General features: G+C 33.2%; 2 protein-coding genes across 2 annotated transcripts; both read right to left on the reverse strand.

Annotated features, from left to right (window-relative positions):
* Positions 1-284: 284 nt before the first annotated feature.
* Positions 285-767, reverse strand: LOC102603368 (protein phosphatase inhibitor 2-like). The gene has a single exon (XM_006365170.2). The coding sequence runs from the start codon at positions 765-767 to the stop codon at positions 285-287; it is 483 nt and encodes a 160-aa protein (XP_006365232.1).
* A 2,050-nt stretch (positions 768-2,817) lies between these two features.
* Positions 2,818-7,055, reverse strand: LOC102603706 (uncharacterized protein At4g28440). The gene is made up of 3 exons (XM_006365171.2): positions 6,945-7,055; positions 6,506-6,723; positions 2,818-3,331 (listed from the first exon to the last, which is right to left on the reverse strand). Exons 2-3 carry the CDS (start codon positions 6,708-6,710, stop codon positions 3,141-3,143), a joined length of 396 nt encoding a protein of 131 aa, XP_006365233.1. The 5' UTR covers positions 6,711-6,723; positions 6,945-7,055; the 3' UTR covers positions 2,818-3,140.
* Between the last annotated feature and the right edge of the window lie 5,877 nt (positions 7,056-12,932).

Consider the following 12,932-nt stretch of genomic DNA (forward strand, 5'->3'; position numbering starts at 1 on the left):
TTACTTGTAAGAAAAATATAAACAAAACAAAAAAACTTCACCAACAATGGTGTCATGACAACATAACATTCATATCTTGAGATCGAAATGAAGAACACCTTTCGCGATAAAGTGTTTTGCCTCTTTAATGAATCTACTTGTCACGAGTTTGAATTAGTCAGATCAGTATATAAGAACTTCATATTGATGCAACATAGGTCAACTAACAAGGCAAAACATATTCTACCAAAAGGTAGACAATAAATCGAAAAGAAAAAAAAACGATATTCATGAAAATAAGATGACTATTTTGAAGTATCTTCCTTTTCTTCCCCAATTTCTATGCCCTTAACACCATCATCAATAATATTATTATTATTATCATCATCATCATCATCAAATTCTTGAAGAAGAGATCCATTTCTTTGTAGCTCTTTGATTCTCTTATATTCATCATAATGACCTCTTCTATGCTCTATGAAATTCCTTTTCCTCTCCGATTCGTCAGAATCTTCATCAGCATCAACATCAGCATGATTCATAACAACAACGTCATTATCATCATCATCATCATCACCATTTTTACGAGGATCGTCAGATATATTTTTACTTGAACATGATGCCATGTCATCATCCACATCATCGCTACGATTGCCATATTCCTCAAAATTATCATCATCATCAATTTTAGGATGATGATATGGTGTCTTTGGCTCGGTGATCTTCATTCTCACCGGTTTATTCGCTTCAATTTCCTCCAATTTTTCTTCATCCCATTTAACGCCCATCTCAACGTACAATACAAATGGATCTGAATAGAACAAAATGAATATAGATGATTCGTATAGTCGATATATTATCAACTAGTTTAATTTATTGAATGGAATATATCGTAATTGATTCTCAATTACTCGAAGAAAGAAAAATGAGGAATGATGAGTTAAAATTTGTATATTAATAAGAGAAGAATAGGAGAAATGTTCAAACAAGTTGAAATTTCATACAGTAATAAATTTACTAGTAATATAAATTGTTTGGACATAAACATGACACGTACATAATTTCATAGTTGTTAGGAAAAAAATTAAATACATCACGAGGATTGGGTTAAAGTCTTCATTTGCATATATAATCACACTATACCTACTCCATGTTATTAATTGGTTTCTGTATTTTCTTCTTTTTTTCCTTTTTTACATGTTGTCTTAATGGAGATTACTTTATATATTTTTCTTGTTTTAATCAATTGTCTTAGTTTGTCATTTATAATATATCAAAATCATTGTAATGTTTGATTTTAAACGCGTTATATGGAATATTGAAATAGAAGAGTTATGTTTATCATGGATTAGATGTCTAGTAGATATTAAATGAGCTAGAAATAATATAGCTAGAGTTGAGAATCTTGGCTTTTTTTCTCTTTTTCTAAAAGATGTTTTATAATCAATGACGAAATCTGAAGTTTTATTGAAAGTGTTTAAAATTTTACTATATATCTCTAAAAAATTATTTCTTTTTTTCGAGTGATCATCATTAAATTAATATAACTACACCATTGTTTATAATTTAATATATATTCTTTATCAACGTTTTCTCCACGGTAACTAGAAATGGCATCGAAAGTCTTCCTTTTATAAGTTGGACTTTGAGGCTATATGCATTTTGTAATGCTTTTCTTGTTTTTAGACTAACAAACGTCAAAGTGGAATATGCATGAAAACGTCAAAGTGGAGTATGCATGAAGTTAGGGGTGTTCACGGGTTGGTTTGGGTCGGTTATTGATCAAAACCAAATCAACTTAATTGGTTTTAAAATTATCAAAACCAAACCAAACCAAATATAATATACATTTATCGGTTTGGTTGTTTTCGGTTTTGGTTTGGTTTGGTTCGGTTATTCGGTTATTAACCATACATAAAAATAAAAGAAACAATTCATTCAAAACGTGAAAAAAGTGACAACAATCCATTCAAACGAAAAAATAGTTAAAATGACTGGCATTACAGAACTTTGGATCATTGAATTTACTGAATAAAACTTCAAAATTCACTATTTTGGCATAGAAGGAAGAGACAATGACATTTTCAGTCCCACAATGAATTTCCATAGACACTTATATACATGAAACCAATAAGAAAAATGTTCTCACCTTGGACATTTTTTCTTTCACAAGTAAATTATAAATAAATTTTGATGAAATATATATAAAATCTTTAAAATTGTTTATGAATATAATATATTATGTATGTATAATAATAAAATTTATGTATATAACTTGTTGGTTCGATTCGATTATTTCTTCGATTTTTTTTAACAAAACCATAACCAAACCAATGACTATCGGTTCTTAACAATCTAAAACCAAACCAAACCAAAACCCAAATTCAATCGGTTTGGTTAGGTTTTTCAGTTTAGATCGATTTTTATCCAAACCATGAACACCCTACATGAAGTAGTCAGATTCTTCCTGGAACAGCCAGGGCCATTCCGGACTTAGAACCAGAGACCTCACCCATGAAGCAAATCATCGTATCTATTGTCCAACCAATTGGGAGAGAATCAATATATTTCTTTTCGGGAGCGATTCATCCTTCCCAAAGCAGTATACAACTCTCTATGAAATAACTCCGATGAAAAGAAAAAAGAAGGCGTTAAGAGACCCTCCTGGCCCAACTAAATACTCCAAGATCCTTTTTCAAACCTGCTCCCATTCCGATTTACTTCTTTATATTGGAAAAAAAGAGTAGCAAGCTTTACGCCACATCATACTATTGCTCTAAACTGGAATATTTACTCTTATGAATCGTAAGATGAGTTAAATATTAGTACTAGAACGTCTGGCCCTCGAAAATTTCTCGATTATTAAAAAAAAAAAAGTTATGATAAGCACCAGATAAAGTAAGTTCTATGGTGGCTACACAATCCTTCCAAATAAATAAACAAGCAAGTTGTACACTACTTTTTATTGCAGCTACATACCTTGCTATCTACAAAAACATTAGACCAGTCACTTTCCACTACAAAAAAAAAGGACTTTCTGACTTAACAAAACAAGTAGTTTTTACTCAACTAATGAAGCCACATTAGCATATCCCTAAAGAACCAAACTTACTTATACTCTCTGCAAACGGGACATTATCATTGCGATGGGCTGCCTTGAGTTACTGTTCAACAACAGTCACTTGTTCAAACTCGATAAGGGACAGATTACTGTCTTCCTTGACAGAGAAACTAGCAGGTTCGGTAACTTCAATACGTCCCCACCTGTCCACTGCAAGCCTCATTGATCCCTTGAACATATCTATTTTTGCATTGCGCAGAATTACAGTAGCACCTTCTTTCATCATGTCGACTGAAAGAGAAAATACTGGAGTTAACAGAGGATAAGATAAAGAGAACAGCCTGATATCTGACAGAAGCCATGTTCAAGAAGGAAAACCGGAAAGATTCAAGATGCATGAAAGCCTCATTGGTACATGTTGTTTGACAGAAAAATTTTCATAATTAATCACCAAAATAATTCAAAATACCGATTTGCAAAACTGGAGTACATGAATCCTAATCACTAAAATGAAGAAGTTTATGAATCCTAATCACAGCCATCACAAAAAGGATACAGTTCACAAAAAGAAAAGAGATTGCAGATTTGACCAAGCACATCAGGAAAGCTGAATATGAAACCAGTGTAAAGACAGATCTCTCTGGCTAAATATCCGATTTCACAACTCTCCTTCCTTGAAATAGTTAATATGGTGCTTGCATGAAGCAGAAAATATAGGAAGTCAGTTTCTTGTGAGAAGACAGGGCTCGGGTTTACTGAACTCTGAAAGAAACAGGATGAAGACAAGCTAGGCTTGAATTGCACAGCTAACTGTACAGAAGAAATTTAGGTGAATGACATTTGCACGCAGTTACAATTCATACAATTCTACATCCCAGTAAAGATGTGTACCATATAATACCAATAAGTGATATCTTCCACACAATCACAGTTCATTCTTAATTTGTGTATGAATCACCTGCAAAAATTATGTATGCCTACTTGATGATGTGCCTTTCATTCAGTGTTGTCTAAAGCAAAAAAGCGCAAAAAAAATCTTAAGATCCGTTCGGGCTTTAAGCACAAATAAAGTGTGGCCTTTAATGAAAAAAGGCACAAAGGGAGAAAAATACAAATATATATGTTTCGTCCAAGACTAATAATTATAAGCATGAATGATAAATAATGAACAAAGAAATTGAAAAAAAAAAAATACAATAAAGTGAAATATCAATTATCTAGTGTTGTCTCTTCAGAAGAGGCTCATTGGCAAGGAAAAGTATGACCTAGAACTTTGATGACGACATTGAAGCGCACATTAAGCGTGACAAAGTGCTCAGCACCTTTTGAGCCTCATTTCAGGACTTAAGTGTGTCTTTGACAACACTGGTTTCATTACGTATGTAAGTCACGGACAGAGAAGAGTTTATGGGTTTCCACTTTTTACTTTTTCCACTGATTTCGGAAACTGAAAATCTACAAAAAGTTTCCTCAAGAAAGTTAGAGAAGTAATTTAGGTTTTCAGAATAGTGGTTTGCTCGGAAATCAGGAAGTTATTTGGTTCCAATGACTCCAAGATAGAGCTATTCAGAAGAATAACATGTTGAATGCCAACTGACTGCCTCTATTCATTCACACCCCACTCAAGTAAAACTCTCAACAGCAATACTGCAAAATGAGCTTTTTGTAAGGTTTCCTACTTTTTGGTATGCTTGTATACAAAAGTGTTTTGCCCCTTCCTTATGATAAATTATTTCTAGATCAAAAGAAATGTACAAAGTGAGGTTGAACAAATAAGTGAAGTTTCAGGTATGTTTCAATTACTTAAAGCATCATAACAAGTTTGGAAGTTAAAATCAGTCAAAAAAGAATCAAACGTAATTCCTTAAATTGAACAAAAATAGCAATGAGATCAAATGACCATATAGATCATACCAACTAGTTTGGATCTAAGTTGCTCAAACTCTCCAAAAATGTTGCCACACCTGTGTCGGATCCTTCAAAAATACACTATCTTTGGAGGATCCGACACGCACCCGTCGACATTTTTGAAGAGTCCGAGCAACATAGGTTTGGATAACAGCCTAATGGTTGTAGGTAACCGTATTAAGGATTTCTAATTTTTTCCATAATGAGACATGACATGAATGGTAACTGAACAAAGGGTTATGAATAATTGTACAAGGGATTACTAATTTAGCCATAATGAGCCACAACATAAATGGTGATTGTATAAAGGCTTACAAGGTCCAATACCTTTTTCTGATCAGCACTTCATCTCTAAACTAAGGTTGTCTCTAGGAAAATGCCTAACGAAATATACATAACTTGGAATTGAAATTTGATGTAATCTACCAATACTATATCCTATCATCTTGGACCCTAAATAGGATACGAAGGCTCAAGGATGCACCACATGTCCACATAATGAATACTAGATTTTAGAGATGCTCTGGCTTTAGAACAACCGCAAAAAGGTTTATAGAAGAACAATTAGAATTATCGCCCTGATACATTTTCTGGTTTCACCAAGTGCTACTATCTTAGACCTCAGACCCAATAAAAACCTGAGAGTGAGAGAATACAATGTCATGGCCTCACATAAAAATACAAAGGCATTTTAATTAGTACGACACCAATTATTTTTTAGGCTTAGCATTGAGCATTAGATCACACTGCACAACCTATTTGAGTAAATGGGGAGAACTTCATTGTTCTTATTTTTTTATCCCCTTCAACAGCATTAACACAACAAGCTCACAGTAATAATGTATGATCAGACCACCAAAACACATACTAAGAGTCTAAAACCATCAGCTCCTTGTTCAGACAATTAACATTAAAGATACAGTCCTTACTACCATTATACCCTTATAATCCAGACTAATCTCAAACAAAAATCACAGCAAATTAGAATGACTCCACGAAATCACCACTACATCAACTCCCTTGCTCAGTTAATTAACATTAAAAATACAGTCTTTACTACCATTATACCCTTATAATCCTTTTTTAAAAAAATTGGGAGTAGTTGAAGGGAAAAGGGGGAGGGAATCACAAGATGGGGAATCAAACCCCCACTAACAAGGAAAAAATTCAGGCAGTCAACCAATTGAGTTACTAAGATTCTCATACCCCTGTGTTGCTCGGACTCTCTAAAAATGTTGCCACGACCATGTCGGATCCTTCAAAAGAGCACTACTTCTGGAGTATCCGACACATATTTTTTGAAGAGTTCAAGCAACATAGGCTATAACCTTATAATCACGATTAATCTAAAAATTCAGCTAGTCAACCAACTAAGCTACTAGGATTCTCCTATACCCTTATAATCATGATTAATCTCAAACGAATATCATAGCAAATTAGAATGGATCCACCAAATCTCCACCACAATGTGCCCCTTGAAAATGTTACTACTACAAAACGGGATTCTCTCTTTTTATCGATAGATACTGAATGCTAGATTGAAACCAAATACAATACCTTGATCATTTCTAGCAGTGAAAATGATCATCCCTGTCTCATCACCAACCAAGCATTCAGCCAATCGCATCTGGCGGCCTTGATTTCCCCTTGGCACTACCATCTTTGTATTAACCACCTTCACAGTAAGATTTAGCCCAGTAGCCATTGGTCTAAGCTGATCAACCTTAGTGAAAACTGGTTGCTGCTTCTTTGGTTCACCCATTTTTATTTTAAACCTAACAAAATCCAAAAAGATCAAATCTTTACATATACCCAAATCAAGAAATTGAAAAATAAACTCAAACACATATTCAGAAAACACAACAGATCAAACGAAATCAAATCTTTGGTCAATAAATCACCACAGAAAGCTGCAGAAAACATACAAATTCTTGAATTTAATATATTGAATAGTTACAGTTTTGAAGAAATAATAAAGATTTAGTTTTTGATTTACCTGAATTGAAGAGAAAAATTGAGATCTGAGTATTCTTCTGGAGATTCAGATTGGAAGTAGGTAACGGAATGGGGCTTTGGTTTTGACGAGAGGGCTAAATATCACTTTCCACCCCACGAAATTGTTAAAAGTTTTAATATGTCCCCTAAAGAAATTAATGTTCTATGTTTTACCTCTACAACTAGTTAATCATTCTAATTTAGGTCAGGGTTGATCTGGATTCAGATTGGAAGTAGGAAAACGGAATGGGGATTTGATTTTGACGAGAGGGCTAAATATCACTTTACACCCCACGAAATTGTTAAAAGTTCTAATATGCCCCCTAAAAAAATTAATGTTCAATGTTTTACCTCTACAACTGGTTAATCATTCTAAGTTAGGTCGGGGTCGATATGGATTCAGATTGGAAGTAGGAAAACGGAATGGAGCTTTGGTTTTGACGAGAGGGATAAATATCACTTTCCACCCCCACGAAATTGTTAAAAGTTCTAATATGCCCCTTAAAGAAATTAATGTTCTATGTTTTACCTCTACAACTGGTTAATCATTCTAATTTAGGCCGGGGTCGATATGGATTTAGATTGGAAGTAGGAAAACGGAATGGAGTTTTGGTTTTGACCAGAGGGATAAATATCACTTTACACCCCACGAAATTGTTAAAAGTTCTAACATGCCCCCTAAAGAAATTAATGTTCTATGTTTTACCTCTAACTGGTTAATCATTCTAATTTAGACCAGGATCGATCTGGATTCAGATTGGAAGTAGGAAAACGGAATGGCCTTTGGTTTTGACGAGAGGGCTAAATATCACTTTCCACCCCACGAAATTGTTAAAAGTTCAAATATGCCCTCTAAAGAAATTAATGTTCTATGTTTTACCTCTACAACTAGTTAATCATTCTAATTTAGGCCGGGATCGATCTGGACGCATCAAAATGTGACACGTGGGGATTGAAGACTTATCAGACATGATTCAATGAGAATAATACTTGTCTTATCATTTGAGATCGTTTGGTAAGATGGATGACTCTCGTATGTACTAAGTTTGGATCTATACTATTGGCTCACTTGGCTCCAGAGATGCAAGACTGGAATATAGGGGTGGATTGTCAAGATAAGTATTGGTTGCAATCTCTTTCAAAGAATATGGGATCCAATTCAGCAGTTTTTTTAGTCACAAATGTAGTTGATGAAACGTGTCTATATGGGACGTTATGACTTATGAGGGGCGAAATCCATGAAAAACATTACTTGGGGTTTGATTGTAAGTATACCATTTCCCCACACTTGTATCACATCAGAATTGTCATTTCCCCTCAAGCATGGTAACTATAACCCTCAAAATCATTAAATCCTCACTTTATCGGTGATATTGTCAGACGACTAAGATAAAAACACACGAATAATATTAATTATTTTTCTCTCGCTAATGTTTTATTGTTGACTGATTTGGCTCACCACTTTAATCATATAAAACAAGTAATTTAGCATCAACAATCTCATTGTTTTCACTCTAATTTGTGTGTCCTTGAACCATTTAAACAAATTCAATTGTTACTTCAAGTTATGGATTTAAGGGTAAAAAGTTTGGCAACCAACATGGGGACAGGACAGTTACAGTATTGTTTGGACTTAATTGTTATTTAATCTTTGCTAAGTTGCTTTAAATTATTATTTTTGTGAAAAAGACCATCATCAGAGGCGAAGCTAGGTGGGGGTTTATGGGTTCGGAAGAACTCACTAGCTTTTTCGTAGACCATATATTTGTATTAGAAAATTAAATAAATATATGTATATTAACATGTGAACCTCCAAACAAAATTGATTTAGAACCTCCATACTCCTAACATTGGCTTGGCCTCTGAGTCCATCATCATTCTCAATATGAAGGAAACAATCAGTTGGATGGCAATCGAATCGTTAGGAAAGAGTTTGAAGCTTTTTTTTTTGGTAAACAAGATGATATATTAAAACTTAATATGCAGCAGGAGTTGAGGTTACATTATACGCATTAATACATTCCACAATAGAAGGCGATATTTTTAGTCTAACATAAAGAGTTCCTACTTTGTCTGCTTCTATTTTACTAGATACAATTAACGTAGGTCCAAAGCACAATGGAAGCTTTCTTCAATCTGACCCTTACTTAGCCAAGATATCTGTCACTTGATATTCTTTCCTAAATCTATGTTGCACACCAGAGGGTTCCCAAATTTGAGTAGCAGTTTCCTGCCGTCAATCAAATTTTTGCTAGAGAGTGAAGAATATTCTGGCAGTCTATATTAATTTCAAGCGGCGTTAGGTTGTAGGTTAGTGCACTAGTTAAACTTTTATGAAGCTAGCTAGCCTCGATGACGAAGAGGAGCACTATGAGACTGATATATATATATATATATATATATATATAACATAAAAAATTCATTCTATTATTTTAATTCATTACAATTATAATTTTATATTGAGACCTTCGATTTTTTAATCAAAAAACTGATTTGCTTTGATCGATTCCATAGAAAAAAATTAAAATAATTGACTCTTGTAGAGCCACCCTTAGCTTGTATGAATATCTCATTCATTATAAAATCATTGACACTCGTAGGAGCCACCTTCTTCTCCTTGTATAAATATCTTATTCATTATCATTTTATTATTAATAAAAATACAACGCATGATACTGATAATAGATAGAACTAAAAAAAAAAAATCAAAAAAAGCAAGTGTTGTGGGGTAACTTCACATACTTATAATATAATTAGGAATTAGGATTAGGTTATATTGTTATCCTTACTTTTGAATATTTCTTTAATTGACGAGAGAGAGTTGCTCGAATGATAAGCACCCCTTACTCCCAACTTGAAAATTGTAAATTTAAGTCATCCCAATAAAAAGTAGGAGCTCTTAGGAAGGGGTAAAGGAAAAAATAACTCATTTCTTTAGCTATGATATATGTTTGGTTATCAAATAATGAGATAATTAAATAGACGGATTTATATATATATATATTACTTTACAAAGTAGAACTATATACGGAACTCGGGAGCAATCGTTATGATTGCAACAATCAACGTGGAATCTTCAATTGCATGTGCTTTTAATTATACAATAATGACCGGTGCCAAAAATTTGGCAAGGATATACAAATTTTCTTTTTAATTGTGTTAAAGACCTGCAAAATTAAATAAACATTCATAATAATTAAATAATTTATTTTTATATATTACATAAAAATTTTATAAGGGGGTGTATCAGACCCATCCTAAGGTGTCTCTGTCCATAAATAAGGAGTAGCATTATACATAGAAGAGTCCGATGCCATAAAGGGCAAAAAAAATTGTCAAAAATTTCAAAAGGACATATCAATTTTTTTTAATCAAAAGAGTAAAATCGCTCCTGACGGAGCGATTGACTCCGTTAATCCGTTAAAAAACATAAAAATCACTGTTGGGCAGCGATTTCGTCCAAAAAAAAAAATTCCTTAAAATCTGGCAGCATTTTGTCAAAAAAAAACTAACAAAGCTGCCCCTGCAGCATTTTTCTCAAAAAATTAGCTGAACTGTTTGGTGCCTGCCTCTATTGCTGCAAAGAGACGAAGACCAAAATGGGTGCTTTTGTTAAGCTATTGGACTTGCTTCTTTTCGTTTACTTCTTGTTAATCGCCATTGTTGCACCACTCTTTAATGGCCAAGTTGCCCTTCCTAAGCACATATTTCCTCCTTTGTTGGTTGACCTAAAGAGCTGGTACACTCAACAATATGGTGATTATTTGGTTTATGAGAAACCCCATTTCTTTGTTGTCTTATTTGGTTTCTGAGAAACTCCATTTTTTAAGCCTTGCAAGCGATTTTTCTTTTTAAAAAAAAATTAACTTTTTTAAGGAAAAGGAAATCGCTGCTATAGCAGCGATTTCAATTTTATAAAGTTTTTTTTTTTTAGAAAAACGTTGTAGGGGCAACGATGTTAAAAAATAAAATTAACGGTGTCAATTTTGTCAGAAGAAAATTGCTCCGTCAGGAGCGATTTTGCCCTTTTGGTTAAAAAAAATTGATGTCCCCTTTTGAAATTCTTAGCAATTTTTTCCCCTTTTGGCTCCGGACTCGTACATAGAAGGCATAATACATAAACATGACCCTTAACTTGACTTCAACGGACAATTATGTCCTCCAACTTTGAGTGTGCACAAGTAAACACTTAAACTTGTATAAAATTTAACAAGTAGACACACGTGTCCTACATGGCATAATACACGTAGGACGAAAAATTGTCATGTAAGGTGCCATGTAGGACGAATGTGTATATTTGTTCAATTTTATACGAGTTTAAGTGCATATTTGTGCACACCCAAAGTTAAAAATCATAGTTGTCCATTAACGCCAAGTTAAGGATCATGTTTATGTATTATGCCTACATAGAATTATATATGTCAATCATTTATTTTTCTCCATGTGTCTTAACTCAAACCATTTCCCAATTCTTTAAGAGACAGCTTAAAGAAATACAAAAAAAAAGGGACCTACTATTACCAAATTCATACAAAGCAAGTGAGGTAGGTTCATTTTCAATTAGTAGTATATGATAAGAAGTACATGATTATTTGTCTATATGACAAGTTAGGAATAATCACTTATTTAAATTTAATTTTAAAAATAGAGTACAACTAAGCAACTAGAAAGCTATATATATATTGAAATTCTTGCAACAATCAACGTGAATTGTCAATTTCATGTGCTTTTCATAATATAATAATGGTATAATAGCATCTTTATAGCCATCGTTTATCTTTGTCAACGTCTCTTATCTCAACTATTTCCAATTTTTTGGGAATTCTTATAAAAGACCAATCCTCCACCTAGCTAAGAGTTGTCACATTTTATCTAAAAGTCCCAAAAGATAAAGGGTACACTTCTTTTTTTCTTTTCCTCACCCCCCCCCCCCCCCCCCTCTTGGGAGTTGAGAGTCGTTTTCATGAATAATAGAGGAGGGTGAAGGCATGGAAATCGTTCGAATCCTGTTTATCGAAAACTTATACTACGTTTTTAATCAGAGAAAACACTTTATCACAATAATTATGCTTCACTCTCAAAATACGTTAATTGTTCTATTCAGATAAGGAATGGAGTTTAGATCAAATACGAGTTAGGTATTCAGTCAAATTATAGAGTAGCTTCGGTTTAAATCTTATATTTGTTTTTAAAGATCTACATAATATGTACAAATGATTAGCTTAAAACCCAATAACTCAAATGAACTAAAATCGTAAAAGTCATAAATTTCAAATTTTAATTCTGCGGACCAGAGGAAATGCTTGTGTGTAGTTTATTTTATTATTGTAAGTAAGTGGTGAAGCCACAAACCCTTGGTCAGAATTTGATAAGTAGGATTGACCAATGCTGAGTAAGATGATGAAAATGTGGCCCAAAAATGGTTATGTAAGTTTGCTATCTCTAATTTTTAAAATAAATGGTGTGCCAAACGTAGAAGTTATCCAAAGCTCTACTCTCTTTCATTCTTTATTTTTGTCTCTATTCTTATCCTTTTTTGTGGTTTTCATTTGATGGAATTTCCGTGAGGACAACTTTTATTTTTGTGGTTTACTCTTATCACTTTTGCCTTGTTGGCTTTATTTTCAATGACAATTTTGCTATTATAAGGGAAAATATCACATTTCTCTACTCCTTGATGATACTTCTCAAGTCTTGAATTCTAATTATAAGGTACACTTTCTCTCTTTCTCTTTCTTACCATCAAAATTTTGAATAATCTGATCACTTAAAAGATAACTACGTACGTATCACTTTTATATCTTAGGGAGAACTTGAACTAATCATGTCATGTCATGTCATTTAGCTTTCTCATAGTTGGATAGTAAATTCATATTCTTAGGCAAAAGCTAAGTAGTTGCATATACTAATGGAATAGTAGGAGTTTTAGATCAAACAAATTTGTTATCTTTTTTGGTGTGTGGAATATAATGTGGGGTATTGCATATAT

The sequence above is a fragment of the Solanum tuberosum genome, unplaced genomic scaffold, assembly GCF_000226075.1.
Source record: "Solanum tuberosum cultivar DM 1-3 516 R44 unplaced genomic scaffold, SolTub_3.0 scf00540, whole genome shotgun sequence".
Lineage (NCBI taxonomy): Eukaryota > Viridiplantae > Streptophyta > Magnoliopsida > Solanales > Solanaceae > Solanum > Solanum tuberosum.